The 18,259-nt window shown below is 45.2% G+C and overlaps 2 protein-coding genes across 3 annotated transcripts; one reads left to right on the top strand and one right to left on the bottom strand.

Moving 5' to 3' along the window:
- Positions 1–1,276: 1,276 nt before the first annotated feature.
- LOC135829571 (uncharacterized) lies at positions 1,277–13,300 on the top strand. 2 transcript variants are annotated; one of them, XM_065341968.1, is made up of 15 exons: positions 1,277–1,473; positions 1,808–1,921; positions 2,342–2,473; positions 3,491–3,619; positions 3,974–4,111; positions 4,728–4,856; positions 5,941–6,123; positions 6,712–6,810; positions 7,118–7,225; positions 8,195–8,284; positions 8,690–8,785; positions 9,698–9,781; positions 10,201–10,284; positions 11,738–11,835; positions 13,035–13,300. In XM_065341968.1, the coding sequence occupies exons 1-14, from the start codon at positions 1,341–1,343 to the stop codon at positions 11,794–11,796; spliced, it is 1,578 nt and encodes a 525-aa protein (XP_065198040.1). In that variant the 5' UTR covers positions 1,277–1,340; the 3' UTR covers positions 11,797–11,835; positions 13,035–13,300. The 2 variants fall into 2 exon arrangements, with proteins under 2 accessions (XP_065198040.1, XP_065198041.1); XM_065341969.1 differs by lacking the exon at positions 11,738–11,835.
- Positions 13,301–15,297: 1,997 nt separating this feature from the next.
- Positions 15,298–18,024, bottom strand: LOC135829192 (uncharacterized). Its single transcript, XM_065341599.1, has one exon. The coding sequence runs from the start codon at positions 18,022–18,024 to the stop codon at positions 15,298–15,300; it is 2,727 nt and encodes a 908-aa protein (XP_065197671.1).
- Between the last annotated feature and the right edge of the window lie 235 nt (positions 18,025–18,259).

Here is an 18,259-nt window from a genome sequence, read left to right as displayed (position 1 = left end):
GTCTCTGTGTTTTTCACTGTTTTTATTAGACATTATCTTTCTTTACGGAGTTGTTGTTGCTGTTCATTTTGCTACTCTTTCTTTTTCCCTCCCCTTACTTTTATTTATCGCCGTGGTTGGCAATCACCCACTCTCTTCACATTGGCCGGTGTTTCCACCGAGTCTTGAGATGTTGTAATAAATAATTATATAAATATAGCGAAAGTTAATTCCAAATGAAACTTTGTACGTATACCGTAGTCTGAATGAAGAGGTGCACTGGTGACACGCGTCCTTTACTTACATGTAGATAGGCAATTCTTCGGGGTGCCAACCTTGTATCAAAATAGCGACGCGACGGATCGGCCATGATCATGTAACATGTACGCCAATTATTTTGGACAACGAACACATCTTGAAATAGTTACCAAGAACAGGTCGGAGTAATCTTACAAGTGAGTACACTTGAACAAAGAAAAATCCATTGGTTTGAGGGAAAGATGCAAATGAGAAACGTCTAAAGACAAAATGGACTGTCATCACCCGGCCTCGAACCAGGACCCTTCCCTTGAGGCCAGCGAAGTAATTGCAATAATTGAAAGGATCTTGCTGCGGCATTCCAGAGACTGCATGCAGCATGACACACAGATTGTTAAGTACATCTTTAGTTTCAAACAGATCACATTACAGGACCTGAGTTTGCGTCTACATACCAGTACGTTTCCTTCAAGGACATCTAGCACAAAGACGTTATTAGGACTCTTGTGCCGCGTTGCTGCCGAATCTCTCAACTTGTACGCGAGCATCTGCAATACTACGATACGCCATGTACAGTACAAGCATGTTCGGATCCTAGTGTGCCTTCCGGGTCCAGCGGGAAAAGTGACCGGAACGATATACAAGAGGACATTTTGCTTAGCATTCCATGAGAGGACTGTACAGACCCCACTTTCGCATCACAGATACCAACCACTGCAGTTTGTGAAGCTTAGTAACATTGAAAGAGTACGACTATTTTCACAGGAGGATCTCTACCGGGTATTTGCCATGGCCGTGTCCATGTTCGCCTTTCTTTAGGAAAATGGTGGGATTCTCCCCCTGATCTAGCTATCACTACCGGTCCCCCAGTTCCGCTTCTAGCTGCTGGCGTCCCGAAGCCGACTAGCTCCTGCCGTATAATTATTATGCCAAGGCTTCCAAGTCGCGGGGGCAGTTGGGTTTGGCACCGATTCCGGCCTGTGTGGCATGCAGTGCATATTTTGTTATAAAAGGAGAGATAGTCGCACGAAAGAGCATCACTCCCTTCTATAACAGGTCTATAAATTTGTAGAGATTATAGGCGAAGAAGCTACTGGAAGACAATGGCGTCTCCAAAGAAAGTCCTCTGCCTGTTGCTACTAGGCATAGCACTGGCCAAGGCTGCTCCAGCACCTGACATGTCCGACTTTGCGTTGGACAACGAAGACAACTACGACTCGAACTTCCTCAGCCTAGGTACGGATATTTGTGTGACTGGCTTATGTACCTCAAAGGGTGAGCTGAAGCTTTCGGCCTGTTTATCAATAATGTAATTCCAACTCCCCTTGACGCGCATGACCTGTAGTGATCGAAACAGCGCTGTATGGAAGAAATAAAATTATTTCTCAGTATCTACAGCTTGGAGTCAGGTTGCTGGTGTGTGAGGTCAGCCAGAGAGCGCGTTTGGTGGAGGTGGAATTCCTTAATTGGTATATGTACCTATTTGCACTTAACTGCTTATTGAAATCCAATCTGGCCAGTGAATTCCCGGCCATGAGTTGCGCTGCCCTGAATCTATCTATGTCTGTAGATGAAGCTGACGAAGCCGCCGAGGAGGATGTACTTGCTGCCAGCCACGTTTCGGAATCCGACTTCGACATGTCCATCGACAACAATGGCGATGAACTCGCTGATGAATACAACAGTAAGGCCAGTGTTACTCGACACGTGTCTGCAATGGCTGAGAAAAGAGATTTGGATATTTTAGAAGTATATTTATGGCATCTAAGGCATTGTTGTGCTGAAGTTTGGTATGTACGAGGCAAAGAAGGGGACTCAACGTCTGCCTCTGTTCCATGAAGCCCAAGATTACAAAATGGATACAGCGAAATATGAGTTTAAAAGATCCAAGCAGATTGGTAATAAAATACAACAACAACAACAGATTGCATTCGCATTCCCTGATTTGCGTGAATAAAGTCACTCCTGAAAGGGCAAAAGAATTACAAATTTACATGAGTGGGTAGTGTTCAAAGTGTAGTATTCCTCGTCTTGGGTCAATTGCAACCGACTTGAATGTCAGGATAATTTGGATTTCAACGTGTATAATTATTTGCATTTGCAGCTCAAATCCTGTTGCACGGTCGTCGCGGGGCTGCCCCAAGCTTCTGGAACAGTGTCAAGAACGCGGCAATCGGCGCAGGAAAGGCAGCCGCCAGTCATCTCGCACAAGCCGGGCTTAAAGCTCTATCCGGACGTGAGTGATGGTGGTACATGTACCGGTATTAACCAGTCTTCTACATTGTTACTGATTTGCAAGAGCCTCTGAACTTGGCACGGTCTGGGCATGAACCTGTTGCTTAGACATTAAGTTTTGTTCTTCTACTTGTACAAAAATGCCACTACGCGTTATGTGCAACATTTCAGCGATGCAGGAGGCACCAGCGACCATTGGGTCTCGCTTTTTTGCTGCACGGGCTAAACAACTAAGACGACTACACCATAGCTTAGTGGCAGAGCATCACTGGCCATAAGCGAGGGTCCTTGATTGCAGTCTTGGTGGGGACAGTCAATTTTGTCTTAAGACTTTTCCCGTTTCTCCGTTTACCTCAATATCATCAACACTAGACAGTGTTGAAATGGTGTTGAAGATAATTATGAAGGGAGTGTAATCTCACGCAATATCTCCAGCTCAGATGTGCAACGTCTGATCTTTGTTGCCACCTCGCTTTCGAAGTGTACATTTAGCTGTATGGCAAATGCAAGTTTATTACTTGTACCTTCAGAATCAGATCGACATTGGAGATTCGCGAAACTCAGATGGGCCTAAATTCAGGCTGTTGTGAGCCGTGATATGGGCGAAGAAAACAAACTTCTATTGTGGCTTTTTTAAATTCACATAGAGTTTGGTAGGTTACTAAAGTTTATCAGCCAAGTTGTACGTCGCTTTACTACTGTGTAGGGACCGGCAGATTCTACTCGAAAAGGTGGCAGATTCTGCTCGAAAAGCAGTAAAATTGGCAGAACCATACAAACCTTATGGCGGGCATTTCCTGGAATTCTGCTCCATTTCTTTATCCACAAATCAAACATGCATGAAACGTACCAGAAAAAGTACCGAATTCTGCCAATTTTTCTGCCGGCATTATCCGCTGGACCCTACTACTGTGATGCATTGTGCAGCTGTTGGAAGTTCTACAAGAGATCCAACTAACTTATAGTACTAATACTAAACTTTTTTATTTCCACCGTTTTGCGTGTTTCCCCTCACTAGAAAAGCGTGATGAGGATGATGGTGATCGTGTGCACGAGTACATTGCTGACGTGGCTGACAATGAGTTCGAGGCCATGGGCAAGCGTATGGTTGAAGAGTCTCTGGCGGCAGCTACCCGCGAGGCTGCAGGTAGGAACCTGTCACGGTCGTTACTCGTGAACCTCTACTACTAGTGTTGGAAGCTTGATGTCTTGTTAATTGAGTCGGGTACGCATTGATTTATATTATATACCAGACCTTGAACCGTCAGAGTTGTTAAATTGAAATTGGGAATCTGATAGAGCACAGAATTAATTGTTAAGAACATTTTCTCCAAGAAAAAAGACTACTCTTTTTGTTGCAAGCTGACAAAGAAGGTATAGTAAGAGAAAACGATTGAGATAGAGAGAGAGAGAGTCGGGAGCATGATTTAGGGAAAGATGTGTTCTGTTGGAAATGGCTGAGAGCAGAGCTTATAGGCTTGTTCTCTTTGCTTGTGTACAGCTTATGGTAATCCCGGCATCATTTCCATGCTCAAGAGCGGCGCCTCTCGCGTCTGGAACACAGTCAAGCCCATTGCCAAGGAGATTGGACGCAAGGTGGCAGGAGTGGTTGCCAACCATCTGAACAGCTACGCTTCTGGTACGCAGCGACGACACACGACAGCAGTATAATGTTGTTTTTATAACATAACTACTGTACATGTATGACATAGTAGAGTGTTGCTTCTATTCCACATAGGAAGCATAAGGCATGGCTTGGATTCTAGCGCCTTGACTTCCAATGTCAAAGGGACTGAGATATGGTGAAAAAGGAAAAGTATAAAATTGGCTCACCATCCGAGTTGGACTGAGATATCGTGGTATTATAATTTACTTCAAGTAAATGCTACTTTTGAAGACAGAAGTTAGTAAATGCAAAAGCACTACCTTGGTCTGATTACGTGCGTGAAGACGTGCATCGTTTTTTTCGAAATTGTGGGGTGATCAGATCGAATATGGACCAGGGCACCGCCATACTCCGAATTCACTTCTGTCATACTATGGAAGATGTCCATAGTCCATTTTTCTACGAAAGGCACTCTTTAATAACCACACATCCATGCACATTGAAGGGACCAACGATGGGGTTTAACATAATAAGCTAAAATGCCATCATTTGCCTAATCAAATTGTATATACGTGTCATACAAAGTGTTCGCCAATGGACGTCGTGAGACTTAATTATACGGCATCTGTCTATTTTCTGTTCCGCGCAGGACACCGCCGCAGTGCTGAGGCAGCTCAACAGATTGCAAGCGTCATTGCTGACGTTTCCAAGCGCGCTGCACGTGACCTGGCCCACGCCACAGCCAAGGCTATTCAGGATCAGACCAACATTCGTGAACGTGAGATTGCTATAGAACTAGGGAGTTATGGGACAGCGGAATTTAGACAGAAGATGAGACGTTAATGGAAAATGAGAAAATTGCGAACTTTTATTATTATAATTCAGGGATATTGCCTCATAAATCCACATTTCAAGATTTATATTAATCATAACTGGTAACATTTTGCCCTCCTTTTTCACCATAATTTATATTAAAAACAGTATTTAAACAATCGGCATGGAGACAACAATTTCATAATAGCGATCAATAGAACAAGTTGAACTGACATGTGGCTACTTTAATTAAAAGATGAGCTAGTGAAAATAACAATGTAGAAAATATTACAAACAAGTTTTCGCACAACACCCATCAGGAATCTTCGTTGTACTGATGAACAATGCAACACGAATGAACGTTTACGGTACCACCAAGGAGAAATAACACTAAGTGATAACACTGAAAGGCACAAGTGTGAAGTTTCAAGTTTGCAACAGTGAAACTGAGGGAACATACACGAAGTGGTTGCTAACAACGTGCTAATCAAAAACCGACAACTTGATACTGGCAACTGCAGAACAATACGCCGAGAAGAGCAATGGCCAAACTTGGTCACAACAAACAAACAAAGATTACTTGATCATTATCAAGGCAATTCTAACGTTACCAGTATTTGCATATTTGTTTTTCTCCTCAATCTTAATGTTATTAAAGAGATTATTATCATACGCTCACATAAACACCACATACCAACCATGTACACACACATACACACACACTCACATACACACACACATAATACACACACACATGTGTATGCACAATCATGCACACAGACGCATAGCCATACACAATATTTGTGCGCGCACTCACTCTCTCACAAGAACGTCCACAAACCACCACGCCGAGTCCCTACTATACAGCCGGTCGGTCGGCCAGTCCCAGTGGCTCGAGCGCAGGAGTCGGTGGACGCTGTGAATACAGTCTAATGTCATAAAATGGCTGTAAACACAGTCTGATGTAAATAATAACAATTGTACTTCCAAATGTATAACTACGATGTACTTAGTACAGTCCTTTCTATCTCCTATGTAATTGCTCCCAGCCAAGCTCGTTCATGGAAACATGCGTTCCGCACGTGCCGTCTGGGATGCCATCAACACAGCCAGTGTGAACGCCGCCAAGGTTATGGCTCGCAGTCCCGTCAGTGATTCGACCAGTGACGAAGAGATCAACCGTGTTTCGGAGGATCTTGCCCACGTGCTTGCCACTGATGGCGCCAACGCATGTAAGTTAATAGGGCACGCGCACATCCAGGTCTAGATTACCAGCACTTTATTTTAGAAGACTTCCTGAGACACGAAATGTTTTAGCAACTTCAAATGTACCATATCGATACTGATGGGTTCTGACTGCAGCGACTAATCCACTGTTTGAGGCGACCTACCTCAGGAGAAAGTTCTACTTGTCAAAGGTTTATTATAGCACCCAAGAAGATAGCTTTTAAAACCTCTCTTCAATCTGCAATCCATGGCTATCAATAACCAAGTAGATTGTTGTTGCCCTGTAGGCGAGGTGCAAACATCTCTTAAGGTTTTCGCTGAGCGATTAACCGTGTTTGTTGGTGTCAAAATAATAATAATCACTGTCTTGCTTTGACACCCCAGTTATTATTATTCTTTTATTCCATATACTGGACTGTTTGTCAAGGTGCATATGCATGTGTGTTTTAGCCCTTTCTGGATATAATTATTATTCCTGTTTTGCCAATTCTGCAGTTGCATGCGGGTGTTCAACTCATTAGCCTCGCTTCTTCCTCCTTTCGCTTGTACATTTGGTTTATGACTTTTCGATATCTCCTTTTGTATGGCTGCAGATGAACTGATGCGTCGTGACCCAAATTTCCTGAACTTCTTGAAGGGAGTTGGCAAGGGAGTTTTGAGCGTTGGTCGAAACTTGCTCGGTGTCCGAAACAGTAAGTCGGATTCAGTCCTGGAATCCTGCTGGCGTTTCGACCACATATTCCACACATACCTTCATTTGGTACGCTAGGATTGGGAGGCATATGTTTGCCAAAAACATCCTTGATATGCTTTAATTTTGTTAAATTGCAATGGGTGTGTGGTATTCTATGTTGAAGGTGATTTGAGATTTGAAGAATCTTGGAAGGAATCTAAGTGTTCTAGATTTGTTGAAGAAAGCTATAACGGATGAACGCCTGTGTTCAGAACGGCAAATGATCAATGGAACTTTGCATGAACTGCCTTATCGTGTTTGTACAGGCGGCACGGCTCTGCGCGATGCATACCCCGGAGCAGATCCTTTTATGATGGGATCCCTTCTAGGCATGGCTGGCAAGGCCCTTGCTGGCATCATTGGTGGTGGCAAACGTAAGACAATAACTTATTTTGTATTAAATGCCACCTCAAATTTATCTAGAGCCATATCACGCATTGTCATGATTATGGAGATAATGAGATTCAGAGAATCGGAAGCAGCTCCATGCTTTACTGGGCTAGTTTACCCTCATAGCCAAATCAACACGCAGTTAGACATACAATGTGCATGCACGTTTACATTGTTCATGTAGGTCTTGAGTTGATAGGATCACGTACCTCAGAGTTCCCAGCCTGATGTTTCGCCATAACAACAATCAAAAACTCTCACAAAATCCACTACTACCTTGCTTCTGTATAATTTGCTTTCAAGCAGGGTTCAGGTACTAAGCCGGAATGTAGTTTTCACTCACTGAAGAGCTACACGCCTACAGTAAAGCCTGTGACTAACGGCCACCCCTTGGGGCCAGTGAAAGAGGTCTTTAGTGACAGGTGGTCCTTAGTTAGAGGTTCGCATCGCACAACCATGAATGTGAGATCGTCTGTGCCTGCCGAAGTGGTCTGTAGTAGCAGGCTGGTCGCTAGTCACGGTGGTCTTTAGTTACAGATTTTACTGTATCGAGTGTATGCCTAAATGTGTGATCAACTAGGGCTACGTATGGACCTATTTTCCCGAAAATATCAATTCAACTTACTGTATTCCTAGCCTGACTACGGGTCTTCTCAGCTGACAAATCTGTTGATCCCCGAGCTGCAGAGAGTGCTCAATGTCAGAGAAAGAGCTTAGTACATAGCAGACTCAGCGGAGGACGTTCCCTTCTAGGCAAGGCTTGGTAAATCAGAGTTACAACCAACCTGAACGTCCTCCACTGAACGTCCTCCACTGAATCTGCTACGGTCTTCTCTGATGTGTATTTTCCAACTCCTTGGTTATCAGTGCTTGCCTATCTTAGCTAGGGTCCGGATGGCGGTGCATGTCAATTTTCCAATTCTATCTTTTGTTTCCGTGGCATGCGCATCCAGGCGAAGCTGACCCTGCTGCGTTATTCGTTGGCACTATTCTCAAAGGAGTAGGTTCCTTGCTCTCCCATGTTGTGGGTAGCAAGCGCTCAGGTGAGCACCTATCACACTGATTATCGAGGTGTAGTGCGTTGTTGCGAGTGAGGCACTACACCAAGTTCTCCTAGTACTACTGTAGGCTGTGAGAATCAACACAATCATCATGAATCATGTGGGCATACATCACGCATGATGCGGCCCGGGGAGAAGGATTACTTCTCTAAAGTGATTGCTTGGTATATACCGGACTATAGTGAACTTTGGAGCTGGAGTGTATTCTGATAACGCCGAGAAATATCCAGAGAGATGAAAAATGTCGAACACCTTCCATGCTATTGCTCAGCCTTCGAACTGCATTTTGCCACTACATCTACATTTTTCTACATCTCTCAATTGCGAATCACCTAAGCCATTGCACTCCCATTATCTGAATTGGTTGGTAATGTTGTAATGTTTCAGCCGCTAACGGTCTTGAAGAGATGACGCTAGCTGAATTCGACAGGGATGAAGACGTCCAGGCCGTTGCTGAGGCCATGGCCGACAGCTCTACTGCCAGTAAGTACACATGCATTCATGTCTCTTCTTTGCTTTTTCTCATTGTTTTTTTTAGTACTCCCTGGTGACTACCTTATACATTTTACATTGTAAAAAAAGTTGGAGTGCGCAAAAAATCATATCAATCAGATCAAAATAAAATTAATTACCTCTCAGTGGTTTCAAGCCATGCAGTCCTTTCATGCAAAATTGTCCTGTTGTCTTATGTAAGCTCGGCCTTAGCTGAAAACCACTTTACATTCGTAACTCTGAATTTAAAGTGTATGTACTAGCAGCCTCGTCCGGTGGTATGACGGAACGTGTTTATTAGTATTATTATTACAAGTATTATTATTATTAGGAATGAGTTTGCTCCCACACGAAGTCGCAACCACTATTTCGTATTACCGGTTTTATTTGAAACTCGGGTATTGAGCCAATAATAAAAGTAGAAAGGAAAAGGACATATGGAAACGAGTTAAGAGTAACTCTCCACCACTGTAACTAGATACTATACCGTCAGAAAGTGCAACAACTAGGCACAACACTGACAGAGTACTCAGACATTCGACGTCCTGACACCTACGGGAACTACGGGAATGTGTTGAAGCTAGGTGTCAGGACGTCGAATGTTTCAGTACTCTGTCAGTTTTGTGCCTAGTTGTTGCACTTTCTGACTGTATGTAGTATCTAGTTACAGTTGTGGAGAGTTACTCTTAACTCGTTTCCATATGTCCTTTTCCTTTCTACCGGTATTATTATTATTATTATTATTAAATTTTGAATAGGTCAATCCCCACAGGCCTAAGGCCTTTTTACAGGGTAAAATATGTGATCATGTACAGATTTGCCGAATAGTGAAAACGAGGAGCAAGAAGCGTGTACTCCAGCAATCAAAAACTTACATAATATCTGGTTTGGTGTCCTGTGCAGTGTCCCTCCGTAGCGCCGACCCAGGCATTTTTGACGTGATTAAGACCATTGGCAAGGGACTGCTTGGATTCCGTGGTGCTGAAGGTGGGTCCGAGAGAAGATTGTTTGGTCGTAACAAAGTGTGTACATTCATGAAAATCGCAGTCAATTCACCAGACATTCCGTCTGAGTCGTTTTTATTTCAATAGAAATAGAGCGTGCAATTCACAATACAGTAAAACCTGGTTTAAGCGACCACCCCACGGTGCAAGCAAAAGCGGTCGTTAAGCCAGGTGGTCTTTCGAACCAGGTCCCACTGTGGAAAACGGCCGTTAAGAGCAGGTGGTCGCTAAACCCAGAGGTCGCTTGTACCAGCTTTTACTGTAATTTCAAGGTTGTTGTTATGATCCTGAGCATTACATTGCCTAGACGTTGAACCTGCATTTCAACATCGATGCTTCCGACGTTTTCTGTATACCAGTTTGGCTTTATCTCTGCATTTCTCATTCCCATGACGTAACCAGCCGCTCGCCGTACCACTGATCCCGGCTTCCTGAACGTGTTGGGCAAGATCGGAAAGAGTCTCCTCGGCTTCCGAAGCACACAGGGTACGTGTAACATCTTTTCGAAGATATGCACTGTGACACGCTATATTACTACAGTATCAGGCAGATTATGATAATTCTGATTACCTTTCTAGATATATCAACGTCTTTCACGGAATAAATTAATGGAAATGAAATACAAAATTGTTAAAAATGCACACCAAGTACAAAATAAGGGTATTGAACCAAAAATCAAAGTGATCCGTGGTTTACACTAGCACGACACCTCAAATCACTCCTACAATATAAATCAACGTCGTACCTGAAAGTGATGATTTGAATTGCGAAGCCTAGCGTATAAACCATAATAGTTCATTTTGACTCAAAACTACACTGATCCCAACAGGACAAGGAAATTGAATGGCCGTGTGTCGATTGGATACAAAAAGCACCCCTATAGCATTTTTTGGTATGTCTGAGGACTCTGAGTGAGGAGTCACACAATCACAAAGTAACATGAGAATATTGAAGGTACGAATCCTCAAGAATATTTGAATGTTGTGAGTAATAAGTAATATCAACTGAATGTTTTAATTTACAATCAAGCGAGGTCGAGAGCCTTGCTTTATAAAACCTCGTGGTACAGACCTGCACACAAAAGTGACCATACCTCCGAGGAATCCCAAAGGTCTCTGCTGGGATGACAAATATTATGATAACCAATTGGTGGTAAAGCAACGCTGGCCGTTGCTGGCCATAAGCGAGGGTGCCTGGATCGAGTCCTGGTGATGGCGGTCAGTTATTAATGTTTTCCTGTTGTAACTCCCTCAACCTTCTGAATAATCCTAAAGGCCTATGCATAGTTTTCATTTCGGGTCACTCATACGTTCTATGAATATTACCGTCGTGGACATGACATCCAATCGAATGCCCGGGGCCTGCAACCACAGTGAGTACAGAACCTGCACCGTGCACAGTCATGTTGATCGCATGCGCACTCAGGGGTATATGACCAGCGTGCTGGGCCCCCTTGACCTCCGACTGGATTTCCAACCTCCACAAGAGCAGATTAAATTTCTCTAATAGCTGTCTTAATAAGAATTAACAACTCAGATGGTGAGCCAAGGAAAACAAAATCGAGCCGTGCTCAAGCTGACTTTCATGCCGTGTAATGTCTCAGTACTCCTTGTCAATGTTGTGCTAGATTGTGCACGTCTGACCGTCCAAAATCTGGTTTAGTTGGTGGACTCGATCGCATAACTCTTGCCCACAGTTTCCATGTTGATAATAATTGTTATTAATTTACATGTACATGTACATGTAGGACCCTGAATAAATCCTTGTGAGTTTTGCTCACATTGGAGTGTGTGTCCTTATCACGATGATTTGGTTGATCCTATTTTGCCAGCCAGTAGACATACGTCGAGCGAAACGAAAACCAAACTCTAAGGTAGCAAATACAAAATGGAATATGAAATCCCATATTTCCGATTTGTGATTCATGATTTTCATGCAGCTGGCCCCTATTACCGGCCGACAATGCTCTACCGCATTCCCCATCCGATCTACTATTAGACGTGCACAGATCAGTCGTGTCGAAACCAGTGTGGGAAGGTGAGCTGACTGCAACGTAATCTGACCTTCTGGCCTCAATTCAATTTAGTTCCGAAGTACAAAGAATACGTAGTCACTACAGAGTACACAGTGACATACCCTTAGATCTCTTCCTAACGGTCCAAGAGCCAGTGTGTAAATCAACAAAAATAATGTTAACAAGGCGTACACACACACTTGTTTATCCTTTGGTCTATTGGATGGCATTTTCAAATGTCTTACTTCTAATGCTGCACTCTAGGCGGTCACGTGATGCTGTCGCTCCCATGATTACTTAGAATATTCAAATACCGACGATTTCCGAAGCAAAGCGAACATTTCCTTGGAGAGAAAAAGTTGTAACACCTACTCGTATATGGCCAAAACGTACTGATCACTTACTGGTCGTTTCTGCCTGAGGATAACCGGAGTATTTTGGGGCAAGCCGATCTGGGGAGGTATAGCGGTCTGGTGATGTCGAACATCAACCATAATCTAGAAGCACTAAGGTGGTCTGGGCAAGCGAAACTAACAGTTCGTCCGTGCTACTGCTATAACACTGAAACTACTGGAACACTGTCTGCCCAACTATCCAGGACGTATTGAAATTGAAGAAAGAGACACCGACGGAGTGGTGCAACTGTGGAAACAAACTAGGGCCCAGTCGCTAGCTACTGGTAGATTTTCGAGCCCTTGAGCCCTGTTGTGAGCACTCCGGATGCATGTGTTGTACAAAGTAAATGTGATAGAATTGCATAAAGGTATACCATGAAATATGGCATGACAGTTCTGTTGCCACTTGGAATAGATAGTAGAGGCGAAGTTGAATCTAGAGTGCGAATACACAGCTTTTCGAAGCACAGCCGTAGTGTAGCGTGAAGGCCTTCATCTGTTACATGTACAGGTATGTGATCAATAGGCATATGCGGATTCTGCCGGCAGAAAATTTGGCAGAATTCCGTACTTTTTCTGGTAAGTTTCATGCATGTTTGGTATGTGGATAAAGAAATGGAGCAGAATTCGAGGAATTGCCCGCCATAAGGTTGGTATGGTTCTGCCAATTTCACTGCTTTCGAGCAGAATCTGCCACCTTTTCGAGCAGAACCCGCCGGTCCCTATGTGATTCGTGTTTTCACCTAGTGTGCTTAGAAATCAAACAAGAAAATGTATTTGGTTCTTGACGTTTTGCTGAATTCCACTTTTCGCTGTGTTTACTGCAGATCGTCACTGGTAACACTGGCCGACACCAACACACCATCACCTCATGGACAATCGAGGCGCAGAACCTCTGGCTGTTTGGTCGTGGACGTGATGCACCCGATCTAGATTACTGCTTTCCCTCCTTTCCCCGCAACCCATCTCTATATCCCTATCTCTAACATCGTCACTGATTATTCTCCGATTTTGTTTCCTTTACCCCATATTTTACCACGATTCCCTTAACCCCATCAAAGGCACTATAAATTTAAAACGTTTTCCTAACAAATATGGATGTGTTCTGAGGAGGAGTACATGTCTGGGAAAGTGGTACTGAGTATGTTAAATTTTGGGTGGAATATAGATGTTCGAGGGGGAGTATGTGAGATTGGGGTCGTCTAATTGAGATGAGTGCCAAGTGTCTGAGATTGGCGTGAAGTATATGCGATAGGTGTGGAGTTTGAAAGATGTCCGTGAAGTATGTGTGATGAGCGTGGAGTATTCAAGATTGGTGTGAAGTGTGTGAGATTGGCGTGGACTGTGCGAAAGGCATTACAAGCTATGACAAGGCATTACAGGCTCAGTACAGGTCTGTGAGTTAATCCAGTGATACTGGGGTTAACGTGTAGAGCAACCATTGCCTATCGAACCTGTTGCGGTCCATTCAAATTTATGCAAACGTTTTGTTTCCGGAACCTTCGGGATGATTCAGGTGAATGTTTACTCGTGCTAAGTCTGGATCATGGATGAAGGGTAATCGCTGTAGATTACCTACCAGTACCTCAATTCTCGTACTCACGTGCTATGTGTTCATAGTCAGCATTGCGATTCGTATACACGCTGTTCAACATTCTCAGGTGGAACCTTACACATACGCATGTCATGTTGACAATCGGAAAACCGTAGCCTCATAATTATGCTCTGGTCATCTCACCAACACAATAGGTCTGGTGAATAAGAAGAACGACTAGTTGGGAATAATCAATGACACTACGCACTCTCCCGCTGACAGTGCTCAGCAAGGGTCAATGGAGTGAATAGGTGTCCAGAGTCATGACAAGGGTACCTCTGTAGTCTTTGCATGGGGCGACCCCCAACAACACACACATACATGTACATGCACCACGCACATGCACCCCCCCCCATACACACACATGCAACCCCCCCCATACACACACATGCACCCCCCCCCCATACACACACATGCACCCCCCCCCCATACACCCACATGCACCCCCCCCCCCATACACCCACATGCACCCCCCCCCCCCCCCATACACACACATGCACCCCCCCCCCCATACACCCACATGCACCCCCCCCCCCCATACACACACATGCCCCTCCACCCCCACGTACATATACATGCCCACCAAAGCCAAGTACAAAATGCTGGAACCAACAAGCATCCACAAACATGCCAACATACACAACCAGCGCTGCTGGTGGGCACCATACACAAAGTGTGACTGTAGGCACAAACACTGCCCCCCCCCCCTCCAGGATACACACAAAGTGTGGTTTCTCGCACAAACACTGCCATCACCACCTCCCCCCTCCTCCGACCGCGTACACAAAGTGTGGTTACGTTCTCAAACACGCACACACACCCTATCATAAACACAAACTGTGGTTGCTTGCAAAAAAAACCCACATACACACATCCATAAAAAAGAAAGTGCCCGGGGCACAGAGAAATTGTAGGGGCTTGTGCACACAAACACACATATGCAAAACACACACACACATGCACAAAAAGTGCAGGAGCTAGCTCGTGTTTATACACAGAGCGGTGTGTGCGTACACACATGCATGCACACAACCAGCATAGCAATCCCTTTTCTCATCATCATATCCAAATCTCCATGGTCATGCAAGCAAAGACAACATGTACACACGCATACCATTACATACTCGAATGTAAACTCACATAGAAATTACTAGCAGTTCAAACATCAATGATGAAAGAACAACATAGCGTAGCAGTAGCAGCAGTAGATATGATAATTATAGGCATGAAAGCTTGAGAAATGTCTGCATAATTGTCCTCAATATTAGAGTAGTAAGCTGGCAAATAGCAATCAAAAACATTCAAAAAGAAGAAAAAAAACCCTATCGACGGTCAGAGTCTACGGGCAGGGGTACACAGGGGATCAAAACACTACAAACCTTTTACGCTGTCTGAAGAATTTACAACAATTTACTGAGTTGACATGACTGTGTAATAAAAGTACAAAACAGCATGCATTTTTCAAAATCTTCCACCCTAACAACCAGTCCAAATACTCACACACCATTCAAATCATCCCAACACTCCCTCTCTGTGAACACAGTGACAAGTTGAGAACAAACATTCTCACTCAAGCCGCAGTCGTACACCCGCAGTTCACGTAACGATGTACACGCCTCCACTGCTTCAATGACTCTCGAATCATCATCCTCACTGCCCACAAGCACATTCCCATACAACCACAACACTTCCAGCTGTGTGCAGTGCGCCAACATATCACAGAGTACAGACAACGGTGCAGCACCATCGCTATACAGGTGGCTGGCATTGACAGTGTGCACATTCTTACACTGACTAAGTGCACGGCACACCGCCACAAAACCACTCACACCAACACGGTTACGACTGACAACCACTTCCACAAGACTAGCAGACATGGCTGAAATTAGGGAGGACAATGCCTGACCATCACGAATAGCATTCCAGGAAAGATCTAGTACACGTACACGGCTACACCTCCGTAAGCCTGCTGATAAGCTGTGAAATGAATCATTGCCAATGCTACAATCGTGGAGGTCGACTTCCTCCAAATCACGTGCACAGCCACACAGTAAAGAACTGAGAGCAACACATTCATGAGAAGAAAGAGAAACATAGAGGAGCTTGAGCTTTGATGCAAGCATAGCACGAAAGAATTGGTATGTCCTTTCGCAGGACGCTTCGTGATACTCTGCATGCTCATGATATGCCACCACAAGATGAACAAACACCCTACTTGTAGGAGAATTAACATCAGCAGGGACAGCATTAGCTAGACTTACAATGCGAGAAGAAGTAGCTTGCAGGGAGTCATGACTGAGCAGCACAGCAGCGGGATGAAGGAGACTCTCGCACACCCTCGCCAGCTCAGCATCCACCTGGGATAGCGCTTCCAACAGCACAGTGCCATTTGCAACACTGCCGCTCTCCATCCACACCGTCAGGAGAGTCTTCAGGAATAGCGCGTCTGTGGGCTCTCGGCAGATGGGCATGGAACGGTGCACTCTATGCTCACCATGGCCCTTGCCACGGTCATGCCGAGGAATAAGGAGAATGTCAGCGAGGACTTTCATGTGCTCAGCCTTCAGTACCTCGCAAAGACGGTCGTGGACCTTTGCCATCTCCATCTCACCGGTCAGGACACTTGAGTGGCTGCGCATCTCCTCGGCGAGCTTAGCGGCGGTGGCAACACGTCTAGTGGCAATAGCAGCATATTTGGCGGCATTGGCACCTCTGGAACGGTCGGCCTCATTGCTAGGATCCAGTGGTATGGGATCCGCACACTGCACACGCCAAAGCTCCTCTATGACGGTCAGCGACACGTCTCCCGGGCATAGAGCAATGAGAAACTTCCAGAACATTGTCATATGGCCATCGTATGCGCCTAGTCGCCGTACCAGTGCAATGGCGTGATGTCGTTCTTGCACCATGCACTCTGCCATGAACCATCCGGCCAGGAACTCCTGCAGTGACAGATGACAGAAGCGGTATTGCCGAGCGCCCGTTGACATTGTGCCCTGGCACGTTTGCAGAAGACCCAAGCTGATTGCTTCCTTGCTCAAGTGGGAATTGATGGTGTCGGACGTGTTGAACACCATCCTTTTCAGCAGCAGCATGCGAAACGCAAAACATCCCAGTTCCCTTAGTGACTGGACCACTTTGCTGGGTGCCTGTGAAATCGACTCACAAACCGCACCACCAGCACGCTCTACGACTCGGCGCAGTAATGATTCGTACAGGGATGCGCTGCACTTCCACACGCCTTTGCTGCTCTTGAAAAGCTCACATGTTAGGGCCGCAAACATTGGAGTTACCATGAGACTTGACACATCCGGCTTGCTCTGCAGCTCTGCCAGCAGAATTTCAGCGCGCTGCGTACCGAGAACCTTCTCTGCATACTCTCTCACGTTCTCCGGTGAGAAACCCAGTACTTGAATCTTCTGCTGGTAGTGGCCACACTGCGATAGTTGATATGCATCCGGGCATGGACGGCTTGTGACGATCACGTGTGTCTTCACCATTCCCTCACGTTTCAGCAAATGTCTCATGAACTTACTGCAGCTGGCGAATTCACATTCATCCAAGCCGTCCATGACAAGACATAGACGGCTTGGAGAGTCGCCGAAGTAGCTTGCAAGCTCCAATATCTCAGCCTGCGACAGGCCCTGGGCGTCCAGTTTCACAGCCAACAGCTCAGCAAGACTAGTGGCAGCTCTCACCTCTTTTTCACGGAGCTCCAGTCCTACGACCAGATCAAATTCCTCCTGCCATAGTTCGCCTCTGCTCCACAGGTATAGAACCATGAGCAGAAACACTGTGGTCTTGCCACTACCAGCAGATCCGTACGCCAGTACATTCCGTAACACCTTGCCACAGAGATTCGGTCGCTCGGTCGCTGTAGCTGCTGGTGCAGATTTTCCTTTTGAATGGGAAACGTCGTCAACACTCGAACCTGCGTCACGAAACAGGTTCTTCAATTCAATTCGATTGGCTTTGCTAAATTGAACTGCGTGTTCACGTCTCTCAGCATACGTCGAGAACGCTTCATCAAAGTCTCTTTTCAATTCCTTTTCTGACACCAACGCTAAATTGACGAATATCTGTTTGAGCGGAATGCGGTCATCAGAAGCGAGGCCGCCGCTCTGCTGAACTCCTGTCTCTTCAGCTTGTTCCAACGACTTCTTTTTGGCTTTGACCAGGGATGGCAGCAGAGCCTTGGGCTTTGCGGCGGGCTCCTGAGCCATGGCATCCACTGCTTTGAAAATACAGGTGGATGTGAAAATTCACATTTCCGCCATCGCATTTCGTCTTTTACTGATAAACGAATTGTGATGCCGGAAATCTGATGCCCTGAACGCTGAACAGATCAAACATTTTGATAATAATCTAAGTGCAGGACTGTGTGGTAGATATGTAGAGTCTACAATCAAACTGACATCAGCGTGAATAAGGGCCGAGGCCGAGGCCGGGGCTGCGCAG

Source organism: Sycon ciliatum, chromosome 13, assembly GCF_964019385.1.
Source record: "Sycon ciliatum chromosome 13, ocSycCili1.1, whole genome shotgun sequence".
NCBI lineage: Eukaryota > Metazoa > Porifera > Calcarea > Leucosolenida > Sycettidae > Sycon > Sycon ciliatum.
This window is presented reverse-complemented; position numbering and strand designations above follow the sequence as displayed.